This window comes from Sus scrofa, chromosome 5 (assembly GCF_054392235.1).
Source record: "Sus scrofa isolate SSC_HxYL_T2T_F1_AM1 chromosome 5, Sscrofa_HxYL_maternal_Yorkshire_Landrace_v2.0, whole genome shotgun sequence".
Classification (NCBI taxonomy): Eukaryota; Metazoa; Chordata; class Mammalia; order Artiodactyla; family Suidae; genus Sus; species Sus scrofa.
The window spans coordinates 79,444,248-79,459,010 of NC_139387.1; the positions used below are offsets into that span (position 1 = coordinate 79,444,248).

The window sequence follows — 14,763 nt, forward strand, 5'->3', positions numbered from 1 at the left end:
CTGTGTCTGGAAGAACTTTCAAGAAAAATTTGAGAGATACATATATGACATATATATATATATATAATATATTAGTCCTTTTATTTATTTATTTATTTATTTATTTGCTTTGGGGGCTGCATGCACGGCATATGGAAGTTTCCAGGCTAGGGGTTGAATCGGAGCTGCAGCTGCCATCCTACACCACTGCCCATAGCAATATGGGATCCTTAACCCACTGAGTGAGGCTAGGGATGAAACCTGCATCCTCATGGATATTAGTCGGGTTTGTTACCACAGAGGCACAATGGGAACTCCAATTAGTCATTTTAAAGAATACATATCTCTGGCTCAAAATCTTACCTATTTCCATTGGTTTTCATTTTTTCATTTTTCAGTCTCAAGTTATTTTCGCAGAAGGAAGCATCTTAGAATTCAGACTGGAGATCTAGGTCAATTGTCATTTTAATAAGATATTTAAAATTAATTTGACATCGCCATGGAGATGTGCATGAATCAGCTTTGTGAGCATCTTCTTACATAGTCCATAATTGAAAGTATGCCACCAAGATCAGATAGGAATATAGTTTGGGAAAGAAAGAATAAAAATTAGAAAGGAAACCACATGACAAGTATGACAAGTGCTGAGAAAAAGAGAATATTCTGGTTTAGATAAACTGCATCAATATCATCTAGAATTATATAGATTCATTTGCCTCCCTTTAGTCTCTTTCTCATTTCTAATGGAGATCTAAGTTTACTTTTATCAATGTAAGAGGTTAAAATATTAATGTTAGAGGTTAAAAAAAATCCATACTGCCATCCTATATAATGGTAGAGAAGAAATATTTAATATTCAGCTTCATCTTAGTACAGCTTTATGTTTCAACAAGACCGCACACTGATTCATCTTTTATTACTTTATAATAAAGCTGTTGTCTTAACTAATTTTCAGAGCAAGAATGGGCCTGTAGTAATAAGGCAACTTTAATTGGCATTTTGGTAAAGAAGAAACCACTTGCCTTAATATAACTGATGTTCTGTCGGCATTGTTGTTTCCATGTTATTTTATTTTAAAAGGAAAGATAATTTGATCTGAAAGTTTTTTGGTTTTCTTAACACTCAAACTTATCCTTAAAATTTGTTATTTTAGTAAAAATAAATAATGGACCACAAGATATTTATATCGTGGTGCTTTGCTTTTAATTACTGGGGAAGTACAAGCGGAAGTAGAATTACACCGAGATGTCTTTCCTGCTTAGCATCAAGGCTTATATTATTAAATGTGTGCTCTGTGGAATGGAGTCTGAGAAGGACCAGCAGTTTTGGGGGTCTAGTTCCAAATACAGTTGTTTAGAGAGCCAGTTGCTCAATATTTGAGAGGAAGAGAGTGCATTAGGGCTACTTCCTAAGTTCTCTGCAGGCTTTTTGCCGACAGGCATGTTGGGGCTGCAAGATTTGTCATTTGCTGACTCAAATGACACCGGGCTATAGTCACAGCTATGGTTCGTCCTGCTTAATCTTGGAGGGTCTCAGTTTCAAATCTTCTATCTCATTTGACTTCTGGGAAAATTAGTCTAAGTTATTAAGCAATATAGATTCATGTGTGAATAAGTCACTTCAAAAAAAGATCTTTTTTCTGCTATTTTTCCTCAACTGTCTAAACTCTTCTTTTGAATATACCTACATTCCTAAGGAGGAATTGACAGAATTGATAAGTAATCGTTTTTCTGATGGTTTTTTCCTCTTTATTTACATATGAAAAAGAACCGAGTAGAAATAACATCTGTATTTTGTTCAGACATCATTTTTTAAAGTAAAAACTCTGGTAAAATTCAGCACAGATTAACAAATATCTTAATGATTAAAAAAAAAAAACTGGGGATGTAATAGAAGTTTATAAATGAGTGATGTGTTTATCTTCACTTACCCAAGTTAAGAGATCACACAAAGATTTAAGAAGCTATGATCAATGTATCACCATTTTTGTCTTTTTCCCCAAAATATACACTAGTGCCCACATAATTCATATCCCCCCAGAAAAGTCTCTAAAGGAAAGTAGTCAATACTATTTTTGAGTCTGATTCTGATAATGCAGTTTTTAAATAATTGTTTTTACTAGAATCATTGAAAAGTTGGTCTCATGGCAAATCAGTTGGGTTCAAATCTTAGTTTTGCCAATTGCTAGCTGGATGATTGTAGTAATTTCATTTTATCCATCCATGTCTCAGTTTTCTCATCTGTAAAACAGTGAAAATAATAATACCAAATCATAGGGTTATTGATAAGAATTATAAAAGATATAGCAATTAATATAATAAGGGCTCGGTAGAATATATTATTTTTATTAAAATATACTATCTACATTTCCTTTTTTGGATTCAATGACATTTTACATCATGTAAAGTTCATGTTGTTCTGAGTTCATACTTTTTCAAAAATGCATACAAATCCAAGAGAACAGCAGCATAAATGTGTCCAGTGTTCAGATAGTTCTCTGCAGGCTTTTTGCCGACAGGCATGTTGGGGCTGCAAGATTTGAATTTCAGACATGGGTTTTCTCATTTTGCCTGGGTTATGCCAGGAAACCCCGTCTCCTGTCTTGTCTCTGTACACCATCACATACTAGCTGTGTGACTCTGCCAATAACCCTTCTAGACTTCAGCATCCTTTTGTAAAATGTGTAGATGTTGGCTTAAGAGATCTGTAAAATATGTATGATCTACTTTACACATCAAAATGTTTTCATTATTTGCCTATGGGCAGTAATTTAGTAGTAAAAGCATTGAGAACCTAGAGAAATTTAGGGAAAGAGACTATGGATATTGCCAATGAGATCACACTGAACCTCAGATGCTAGGGGACCAAGACCGCAGATTGATCTCCGCAGGTGAGATTTTATGGAGCTTTCTTAATCAGTGATCTCTGAGAGAGATATTTAAAGTCAGAGGGAAATATAATAATGGGTAGAAAGCAAGAATAAGAAGATAGAGGCTAATGCAAATAAAAAAAGAACATATGGAATGGATAGGTAACAAGGACCTACTGTGTAGCACAGGGTAATCTATTCAATACTGTGATGTAACCTATATTCAAAAAGAATTTGAAAAGGAATAGATATATGTATATGTATAACTGATTTACTTTACTGTACACCTGAAACTAACACAACTTTCTAAGTCAACTATATGCCAATAGAATTTAAAAAAAAAGGAAAAATAATCAATAGTGGCAGCCTCTACAGAAAGGCAGCAGTTGAGCACAATGATTTTGAATAGGAAAAGAAAATGCAAAGAACCAACACTGACGTCAATACTGTTAATTTATAAAGGAGGAATTTTTTCAGCTGGACAGGCCTAATACAATTAGTGATGTCCACTCAGTGACATCTGTCAGCATTTGGAAGAATCAGGAAACTAAAATAGCAACACTGTTTTATGGATATGATATATAAGCTTAAAAAAATGAATTTCAGAACTCCAGGACTATGGGGGGGTATGTGGTGACAAGCAATAGGGTAGATGAAACCATATTCATAAAAACTAAAAACAAAAATTTTAATTTGAATAATTTTTATTCCCCCTTCATATCTCTTTTTCTCATTTTCTTTTTTCAACTCCATTAAGTATTTACTCATAGTGAGAAGAAATGATGAAAAGCTTTTGCCAGGGCTAATCAGAGAAATATTCCAATTCTTTCTTTTTTTTCCCCCCACTGTGGATCATTAATGATAAAAACAAAATAAATTTAAAAATGGAATAGTAAAATAATTTGTCATCTAATATACCCAGACATTTAAAATGCAGGTCAAATTCCAAACGTCCTTTCCATCTGAACAATTTCTCTGTTTCATGATAATTTAAATGTGGTGTAAAGAGTGTTCTTAATAATCATTAGCTATCTGCCTGAGGACACCTAAGAAACTGGAAAGATACATCAGTAGAGTAATAATGAAATAACCTTCCATTAGAAGGCCTTTCTCTTACATTTTCCCTGACTTCAATTCTTTCCTTAATGATTTCTTGAAAATATTTGTACACTGATGAGAGCTTTAAAAAGAAACAAACAGGAGTTCCCCAATAGCCTCGCAGTTAAGGATTCAGTGTTGTCACTGCTGTGGCTCAGATTCGATCTGTGGCCCAGGAACTTCTGCATGCCATGGGTGTGGCCAAAATAAGCAAACCAAACCAAAACTCTTAGAGTCAGTAGTATATATTACTTTTTTTCATTGAGGGAAGAATCAGAAAGATAGCCAGTTCCTAAAGGCCTTCCTTTGTGCTGAGGAGCTAGTGACTGAGTTATTTTATTTTTTATCACAACACTCTTCTTAGACAACAAGTAACATCAGCTGCATTGCTTTGAAAACCTTATTCCTGGCAGTGCAGGGCTGGCCCCGTTTGACTCCTTGGCACCACTATTTTTTGCTGCATCTCACTTCCTTCGTACATACTAGAGCGCCTTCACTGCCCCCATCTTCCCTTACCTCCCTCAAACTTACCAAAAATAGCTTGCTTTTGAATCAAAGCAAGTGGTTAGTGAAAAATATGGGAAACAGATCCCTGCTAATTGTTAATAAGTATAAAATTAATACGTACTCCTAATAGCTCAGATGCCCAGCAAAAGTTTATAGGAGTAACAATAATAATATTAATAGCTAAAATATGCTGAGGGCTTTCTGTGGACCAGACCTAGCATTACATTCCTTAAAGATTTGATTTCAATCCTAATAACAGTCCCAACTGGTCAATTTTTATTACTCCTATTTTGCAGATGAAAAATGAAGGCTTGGTAAATTTGAGAAACTTGCTCAAGATAAATCAAGGCACAGAATTTAAAATCAATCCTATTTTAATTACAAAATCTCTGCTTTTTAACAGTATATTCTCTCTCAGGTATTTTCTGGGACATACTTGTCATTAATTAATAGATGGAAAAATCTACTATATTGACACATTGGGGTTTTGAGGGTATCAACCAACTCCTTTCCATTTGTTTTCTCAGTTTCACCTTCTTCTCATGATATAGTATTTCAAGGCAAGTGGAAGAATGGAGTTGTATTGTGTATGACTGTTATGTTTAGAGAACAGTCTGAAGGTCAATGGGATAATTTTATGTCTTCACCAAATGTTTATTAAGAACCCATTATATCAGAGAAAAATACATAAATGCAATTACAGTCTTTTGCCCAGCAATGCTGCTCCTCAGTGAATGGGTGACATTATGCATATAATGTCCCAACAAAGACACTAGTAATATGCAACTTAAATCTGACCTTTTAGAAGGTCTTTTGTTTGCCATTCCAACAATTTCGGAGAATAACAGCAGGGAAATGATTTACACTTTAATGGTTAAAGACTAGCCTATGGCAGTGATAAATTTTCTGAATGTTATACCTTTATGCTCAGAAAAAGTATCTGAATGCTCTATTATAAGATTTTTTCTTCCTTTTAAAACTTATCTTTGTAAAATTTCTCCTTTCTAATTTTTAATTTTAATATTTTGAAATATTCCACTCAGTAACTGCCTTGGGATGATACTTTATGTGAAGTAAAGAACTCCATGGTTCTGATCAAGAATGTGCACTGTATTTCAATGTGATTTTTACAGATGAAAATGCAATATGTTCTTTCTGAATATCAAATGTATCATGTAATTTCTGTGGCTATTTCCTTAATTTTGGATAGTGTATTGTTACTTTTAATTAACAACAGGAAGTATAAGAATGCCATTACAGATTTTACACTTACAAAATTTATTTACCTTTATTAATTTATGTTATGTTTCCAAATAAAATTTACTACCATCAATAGGCTGTGTCTTGTGTTATTTTAACATTAGTAGTAGTGTGATTCTGTTTATGTATACACACATTTTCTTCCTTGGGACCAGTGGCAAGGAAATTGGTGAATGTTTGAGGTGTTGTCTATTTGCAAAGACCAAAGCCTACGAGGGAAACAAAGGTGATGGAGACTAAGCATCTGATCTGACATTTAAATAGGAAGGCATTTATTTTCACCTAAAGAATAAAAACGTATTTTATTTAATACTTTTTCCATATGAAAAAAAAAACTGCCACTTTACCAAAGTTGTTGGTGATTATATTCACTATTCCTAATTCAGTTGGAGATGGCCTCCTTTCTGGTATGAAGAAAACAACTGATTCATTGTCTGAAATGTCTCTTCTAGGAGTTCTCTGGCAACTGAGTCTTCTAAGTGAAAGATGCTACTTAGCAACTAAAGGCCTTTTTTCACATTTTAAAAAATAAGAAATTGTAATGAAAGATATAAATACTTATATACCATAATCATGATATTCTTACTGTCTATCACGGTGAATTATTTGCTGGTTCATATCACCCTTTTCAAAACTAAGAACTATTCAGAATCTAAGAGTGATGTCTCATTCATCTTTTCATCCCTACCATCCAACAAGGGGGTCTAATTTAGGGGATAAATAGATAATATTAGTACTGAGTTATGAAGCATCTGAAAGCCTATTTTTAACATTGTTTTATCTTACACAACAGTAATAATTCTTCTGGTCTAAGACTCTTCAGAATATTATCTGATGTTTTAAGATCATTCCTGGTATATCTGAGTTGACTGTTGTTTTCTACATTTAATATAAAGTATAAATATTTCTTTTAATATTACTTATTTCTATTATCATAACAAACATGAAAGGTAGTACCCAAATGATACCTACAATCATCCCCAGAAATTTCTATTCCAAGTGAAATGAATTACCTATAGCATTTAGATTTATTAAAAAGTATTTTTTCCATTATGGGGAGACAGAATGAAACATTTGACTAACTCTCCTCATATCTGGATTGCGCTGTCAGCTCTGACCCATGCATGCAGCAAAGCGTGCATTAAATCTCACTAAGCTGTAATCAACTAGATCCTTTCAATGCCAATTGCATTTTACGAGTCAAAGATTATCACATTTATCCTGAATAACAATGCCATTTTAAAGGACAGTACTTATCTCCTTTCTTAAAAAGAGACATCGTGAAGTCATCGTGAAGATTCTATTACTGCTTCTTATAGTTTATATTTTTAAAAAATGGGGCAACACTAATTATATAGTATTAATATTCTTTAGATCAATTACAAGGCAGACACTTTTGTATTCTAATGTGCACTGAATTCACTAGTTGGAATTCACTGATTCATTACCCAAATTTTCATTTCAGGCCCTCCAGGCCCTCCTGGTGGTTTGCGGATAGAAGACATTAGAGCCACTTCGGTGGCACTTACTTGGAGCCGGGGTTCAGACAATCATAGTCCGATATCTAAATACAATATCCAGACCAAGACTATTCTTTCAGATGACTGGAAAGATGCAAAGACAGGTGAGTTTTGTTTGATTAGTTTGTATGAATTTTAAATGAAGAGTTTTATCAAAAACAAAAGAAGCTGGACCTTTTAAGAATTTCATCTACTCTGAATGCTTTCTTTTTTAAAATTTATTTTTATTTTGATTTTTTTTTTAGCATCCCAGTAAATTGGTAGTGAAATACAGCAAACTAAATGTTTTAAAGCTATAGGGGAAGAAGCAGCATGTCTAAATCTGTAATGGGAAAGCAAAGAGAGGCCTTCTGGGATTCTTAATTGAGCTATATGTAATTCTAAGATATATTAGAAAAAAATTATAGGGAAGTTTTTTTTTTGGTAAATAGCATCTATAATTTATTTATGACCCTTTTAATCTAATTATCTAAGTACTATAGTTCTCCATTTAAAAAAAGACACAATTGATCATAAAGATTGAGCACTCAGATCTTACAGCCATAATCCTTTACTTCCTCAGGATGATGCCTGGCTTATCCTCAGAAACCTTTAAAAACAGGTCTTTTTTGTTTGTTTGTTTGTTTTTTTGGCTTTTCTAGGGCCACTCCCATGGCATATGGAGGTTCCCAGGCTAGGGGTTGAATCAGAGTTGTAGCCACCTGCCTATGCCAGAGCCACAGCAACCCGGGATCCAAGCCGTGTCTGCAACCTACACCACAGCTCACGGCAATGTCGGATCGTTAACCCACTGAGCAAGGGCAGGGACCGAACCCGCAACCTCATTGTTCCTAGTCGGATTCGTTAACCACTGAGCCACGACGGGAACTCCTAAAAACAGGTTTTTAAAGAAGTTTAGTATCTCAACACTTTTTTATTCTCATATTAAGATTTTCTAAAAGACTAAATGGGTGTTTTCTCTACAAGTATTATCGTTGCCATTTCTTATCACTAGCATACAGTATCACACAGCTTATTTTCTCCTAGAATATCAAAGAATATAAAGGATTTTTTTAAAAATAAAATAACCTGTTTATGTTTGTCATTGTTGACAGTATTTTTAAGCAGACTTCTTGTTGTCAGAAGTTTTTTTAAGAGGCATAAAGAAGAGGCTTAGAAATATGAGCTCAGTTGTCACCAGACGGGAGAAAAAAGACGAAAGTAAATAGAATGTTTCTCTTTTTATTTTTTAATGAAAAAGAATTAATCCCAACATATCTTAAATGTACTCATTTTAGTTTTATCTTCACATAATGGAATTTATTTGTATTGCTTCCTAAGAAATTTTAATTTAGATTCACTTTTTCTGGATAATTTCTTCCTATCATGGAAATGAATGAAATATAAACTTAAAATCTGTTAAAGGGTTTAGGATATATTTTAGTACTAAGCAATTCTTCATATAAGTGTATGAAATTCAAAAGAATTATAAACAGGTGAAACATTTTTATTACATTATGTTTTCGAGTGTGATTTTTATCTAGAAACACTTGGCAAAATCAGACAATTTGATAAACAATTTTAGAAACCATTTAGATGTTTGATAAACATAAACATGAGCAGTTTCTGCTTCTCTGAAGAGAATGAAAATGAATTATAATGATAAAACTGTAGATAATATTAGATGCCTAGCCAAACTGACAACGATTATAGATACTGGAAAACAAATGAAATAATTAAATGCATGGTTAAAATTTGCTTTGGCTTTGAAAAAGGAATAATGATTGTCATTTCCATTAATTACGATAACTTACAATGTAGCTCAATTAAAATATACTTCTCATTAAAAATTATTCCATTATAAAGTAAGTTCTATGAGGATGAAAACTTTTGATTTATTTGCTCTTCCATCCCTAGCAACTAGATCTGGGCCTATAGTGCTCATTCATTAAAGATATATTTATTGAGCTCCCACCGTATGCCTGAACCTGTCCTTGATGCTGGATACATAGTTGACAAGCACCAAATAAACCAGAGAGAGAAAAATACAAAAAGCAAAAAAAAAAAAACAAAAAAACAAAACAAAACAAAACAACACCAACCCTACCTTCAAAGAGCTTACATTCTAGTAGGAAAGATGGTAATAAGAAACTAATTTTAGCAGTTGCTCTTAAGTCCCTGTATGATCATTTAACTCTGGGCTATCTATAAGTTTGCCTCTATTGAATTTTTTTCTTTCTTGACAGTGGGTCACATTTCTTTGTTTTCATGTGCCTAATAATTTTTCATTGATTTCTTTTTTTAAGAGTTTTATTTTTTCCATTACAGTTGATTTACCCATTCTGTTAATTTCTACTATACAGCAAAGTGACCCAGTCATACATATATGTATATTCTTTTTCTCACATTTAGGTTGTTACTATGTCTTGGTTATTGTGAATAGTGCTGCAATGAATATACGGGTGCATGTATCTTTTTCAAGGAAAGTTTTGTCCAGATATATGCCCAAGAGTGGGATTGCTGGGTCATGTGGTAGTTCTATATTTAGTTTTTTGAGGTAATGCCATACTGTTTTCCATAGTGGTTGTACCAATTTACATTCCCACCAGCAGTGTGGGAGGGTTCCCTTTTCTCCACACCCCCTCCAGCGTTTATTTGTTGACTTGTTAATGATGGCAAGTTAGTACCTCATAGTAGTTTTGATTTGCATTTCTCTAATAATCAGTGATATTGAGCATTGTTTCATGTGCTTGTTGGTCATCTGTATATCTTCTTTGGAGAAATGTCTATTCAGGTCTTCTGCCCATGTTTCAATTGGGTTTTTGGGTTTTTTTGTTTTTTTTTTTTTTTTTTTTTTTTTGCTGTTGAGTTGCATAAGTTGTTTTTATATTTTAGAAATTAAGCCCTTGTCAGTTGCATCATTTGAAACTATTTTCTCCGATTGTGTAGGTTGCCTTTTTGGTGTTGTGGGGTTTTTTTGTTTTGTTTTGTTTTAAGTTTCTTCTGCTGTGCAAAAGCTTGTCGGTTTGATTAGGTCCCATTGGCTTAATATTGCTTTTATTTCTGTTGCCCTGGAGACTGACCTAAGAGAAAATTTGTACAGTTGATTTTGAAAAATATTTTGCCTATGTTCTCTGGTAGGAATTTGATGGTGTCTTGTCATATTTAAGTCTTTAAGCCATTTTGAGTTTATTGCTGTGCATGGTATGAAGGTGTATTCCAGTTTCATTGATTTACATATGGCTGTCCAGTTTTCCCAGCACCACTTACTGAAAAGACTGTTGTTTTTCCCATTTTATATTCAACCTGCTTTGTTGAAGATTAATTGATTGTAGGTGTCTGTGTTCATTTATGAGTTGTCTATTCTGTTCCATTGGTCCGTATGTCTATTTTGGTACCAGTACCACACTGTCTTGATTACTGTAGCTTTGTAATATTGCCTGAAGTCTGGGATAGTTATGCTTCCTGCTTGTTTTTGTTTATTTGTTTGTTTTTCCCTCAAGATTGCTTTGGTAATTCTGTGTCTTTTATGGTTCCATATAAATTTTTGGATTGTTCATTTCGGTTCTGTGAAAAATGTCATGGGTAATTTAATAGCAATTGCATTGAATTTGTAGATTGCTCTGGGTAGTATGGCCATTTTTACTATATTAATTCTTCCAATCCAGGAGCATGGAGTATCTTTCCATTTCTTGGAATCCTTTTTAACTTCCTTGATTAATGTTTTAGAGTTCTCAGCATATAAGTCTTTCACCTCTTTAATCAGGTTTATTCCTACATATTTAATTTTTGAGGGTGTGATTTTAAAAGGTATTGTATTTTTATACTCTTTTCCTAATATTTTATTTTACTATACAGAAATGAAACAGACTTCTGAATGTCAATCTTGTATCCCGCTACTTTGCTGAATTTGTTGATCAGTTCAAGCAGTTTTTGTGTGGAGTCCTTAGGATTTTCTCTATGTAGTATCACATCATCTGCATACAGTGACAGTTTTACTGCTTCTCTTCCAATTTGGATAGCTTTTATTTCTTGTCTGATTGCTATGGCTAGGACTTCCAATACTATGATGAATAAAAGTGATGAGAGTGGGCATCCTTGTCTTATTCCAGATTTTAGTGGGAAAGCTTTCAGCTTTTCTCTGTTGGGTGTTATATTTGCTGTGGGTTTGTCATAAATGAATTTTATTATGTTATGTACCCTCTATACCCACTTTGGTAAGAGTTTTTATCATGAATGGATGTTGGACTTCGTCAAATGCCTTTTTTGCATCTATTGAGATAGTCATGTGTTTTCTACTTTTCTTTTGTTGATGTGGTGTATGACATTGATTGAGTTGTGTATGTTGAACCATCCTTGTGAACCTGGGATGAATCCCACTTGGTCATAGTGTATGATGTTTTTTATATGTTGTTATATTTGGTTGGCTAAAATTTTGTTGAGAATTTTTACATCTGTATTCTTCAAAAGATATTGGCCTATAATTTTCTTTTTTGATAGTATCTTTGTCTGGTTTTGGTATTAGGGTGATGGTGGCTTCATAGAATGTCTTTGGTAGTGTTCCTTATTCAGAATTTTGGGAAAGTTTAAGAAAGATGGGTATAAGTTCTTCTTTGTATGTTTGGTAGAATTCACCTGTGAAGCCATCTGGACTTTTGTTTGTAGGAAGTGTTTTTATTCCATATTCAATTTCATTTCTAGTGATTGGTCTGTTCAGTTGATCTATTTCTGCTTGATTCAGTTTTGGTGGGATGTAAGTCTTAAGAAAGTTGTCCATTTCTTCTAAGTTGTTAGGTTGTCAAATTTGTTGGCATATAATTGTTCATAGTATTCTCTTACAATTTTTTTGTATTTCTGCAGCATCTGTTGAGATTTCTCCTTTTTCATTTCTTATTTTGTTCATTTGAGTTCTTTCTCACCTCTTCTTGGTGAGTCTGGCCAGAGGTTTGTCAATTTTGTTTACCTTTTCAAAGAAGCAGCTCTTGGTTTTACAGATTTTTTTATATTATTTTTTGGATCTCTATTATATTGATTCCCTCTATGATCTTTATGCTTTTCTTCCTTCTTCTGACTTTGGGTTTTGTTTGTTCTTCTTTTTCTAATTCATTTAGGTGGTAGGTTAAGTTGTCAATTTGAGATTTTTCTTCTTTTCTGAGGAAGGCATGTATTGTTATGAACTTCCCTCTAAGCACTGCTTTTGCAGCATCTCATGGATTTTGAATGGTTATTCTGAAAACAAATGTTTTTCATAATCATTTGTCTCAAGGTATTTTTTAATTTCCCTTTTGATTTCATCATTGAACTATTGATTTTTTAGTAGCATGTTGTCCAGTCTCCATGTAGTCAGTTTTTTCTCATTTTTTCCTCCTGTGGTTAATGTATAATTTCATGCCATTGTGGTCAGAAAAGATACTTGAAATAATTTCTATACTCTTAAATTTGGTGAGGTTAATTTTATGCCCCAGGATGTGGTCAATCCTTGAGAATATTCCTTGTGCACTTGAAAAAAAATGTATGCTCTGATTTTTTGGGTACAATGCCCTGGAAATGTCAATTAAATCTAATTTTTCTATTGTGTAATTTAGTATCTCTGTTTCCTTATTGATTTTCTGTCTGAGGATCTGTCCATTGATATGAATAGGGTGTTAATGTCTCCTACCATTATTATTTCCCATTAATTTCTCCTTTTATGTCTGTTAGTATTTTTTGTATGTATCTGGGTGCTCCTATATTTGGCGTATATATTGACAATTGTAATATCCTCTTCTTTAATGGATCCTTCTATCATTAAATAGTGTCCTTTTTTGTCTTTCTTTATGGCCTTCATTTTAAAGTCTATTTTGTCTGATATGAGTATTGCAACTCCTGCTTCTCTGTCTTTTTTACTTGCATGAAATATCTTTTTCTATCCCGTCACTTTCAATTTATGTGTGTTCTTTGCCTTAAGGTCTCTTGTAGGCTCTTGCTTTTCATACAGTTTGCCACTCTAGTCTTTTGATTAGAGCATTCAGTCCATTGACATTTAGGTAATTATTGACAAATATGTATTTATTGCCATTTTAAACCTTGTTTTCCAGTTGATTTTATGTTTCTCCTTTGTTCCTCCTTTGTTCTTTCTTTTTTGGTTGGATGATTTCCTTTCATTTTAATTTTTGTGAATGTAATATTTGGTTTTGATTTGTGTGGTTGCCTTGTTTTTCAACTCCTTCCTATATCTGCTTGCTTTGGCCTGAAGGTAATATAGGCTCAAACACATTAATAAACAACAACAAAACAAGAGTCTAGATTTTCTTACTTTTCTTCTCCACATTTTATGATTTCAAAGTCCTTTTTTTTTTTTTAACATCTTCATGTTTGTCCTTTTGCTGTTCCTTGTGTTTATCATCACTTTTACAATAAGTTTTTTTTTTTTTTTTTCCTTTTAGATCTGCATACTGGCTAATTTAAGTGCTTGCTTTCCAGTGTGACTTCCTCCATCCTATTTCTTCTTACGTTTTTTATTTAGAGAAGATCTTTCAGTGTTTCTTTAATATTGTTTAATATTGTTGTCCTCTTTTAGTTTTTGCTTGTTGGAGAAATTCTTTATTTCTCCTTCTACTTTAAATGATATTCTTGCTAGGTAGAGTATTCTAGGCTGCAAAATTTTCTGTTTTAGAAATTTTGATAAAGCTTACCACTCTCTTCTGGACTGTAGTATGTATGTATTTATTTATTTATTTAGTATTTTGCCTTTTTCTAGGACTGCTCCCACAGCATATGGAGGTTCCCAGGCTAGGGGTCCAATCAGAGCCGTAGCTGCCAGCCTACGCCAGAGCCACAGCAATGCAGGATCCGAGCTGCATCTACAACTCACACCAAGCTCACAGCAATGCCAGGTCCTCAACCCACTAAGCAAGGTCAGGAATCGAAACCTGCAACCTCACGGTCCCTAGTCAGATCCATTAACCACTGTGCCATGACAGGAACTCCCCTGGAGTGTTTATTTAGAAAAATTAGCTGATAGCCTTATGGGGGTTCCCTTATAATTAATGATTTGTTTTTCTCTTGCTTCCTTTAGAATTCCTTCTTTATCTTTAAATTTTGCAATTTTTATTATAATATGTCTTGGTGTGGGCCTCTTTAGGTACAACTTGTTTTGGGTCCTCTGTGCTTCCTATATCTTGATATCTGTTTTCTTTAGATATGGAAAATTTTCCAGACATAATTTCTTCAAATATATTTTAAATCCCCTTTTCTTTTTCTTCTCTTTCTGGAATCCCTATTATGAAAACAGATTGGCCTGCTTTATATTATTACATTGATTTCTTATATTGCTTTTGTGTTTTTTTGTTTGGTTTTCTGTCTGCTGTCCTGATTAGGTGATTTCTGTTATTCTATCTTCCATGTCACTAATTTATTTCTCTGCATTATTCATTCTTCTCTTTAGTGCCTTTAACTCAGTTTGTGTCTCTGCAAATGAATTTTCTAATTTTTCATAACTCCTCCTTATATTTTCTAGTTACTTTCTAAAGTGATCTGCATTATTGTTTATATCTGCTCTTAATTCCTTCA

At 33.3% G+C, this 14,763-nt stretch overlaps 1 protein-coding gene across 3 annotated transcripts in view; it reads left to right on the plus strand.

Moving 5' to 3' along the window:
• CNTN1 (contactin 1) overlaps positions 1 to 14,763 on the plus strand; it is a 327,378-nt gene that overhangs the window by 250,699 nt on the left and 61,916 nt on the right. For all 3 annotated transcript variants that reach the window (XM_003355617.6, XM_013997945.3, XM_021092536.2), the window contains one exon: positions 7,179 to 7,337. In XM_003355617.6, coding sequence (XP_003355665.3) covers positions 7,179 to 7,337 — 159 coding nt within the window. The remainder of the gene's footprint in view (positions 1 to 7,178; positions 7,338 to 14,763) is intronic.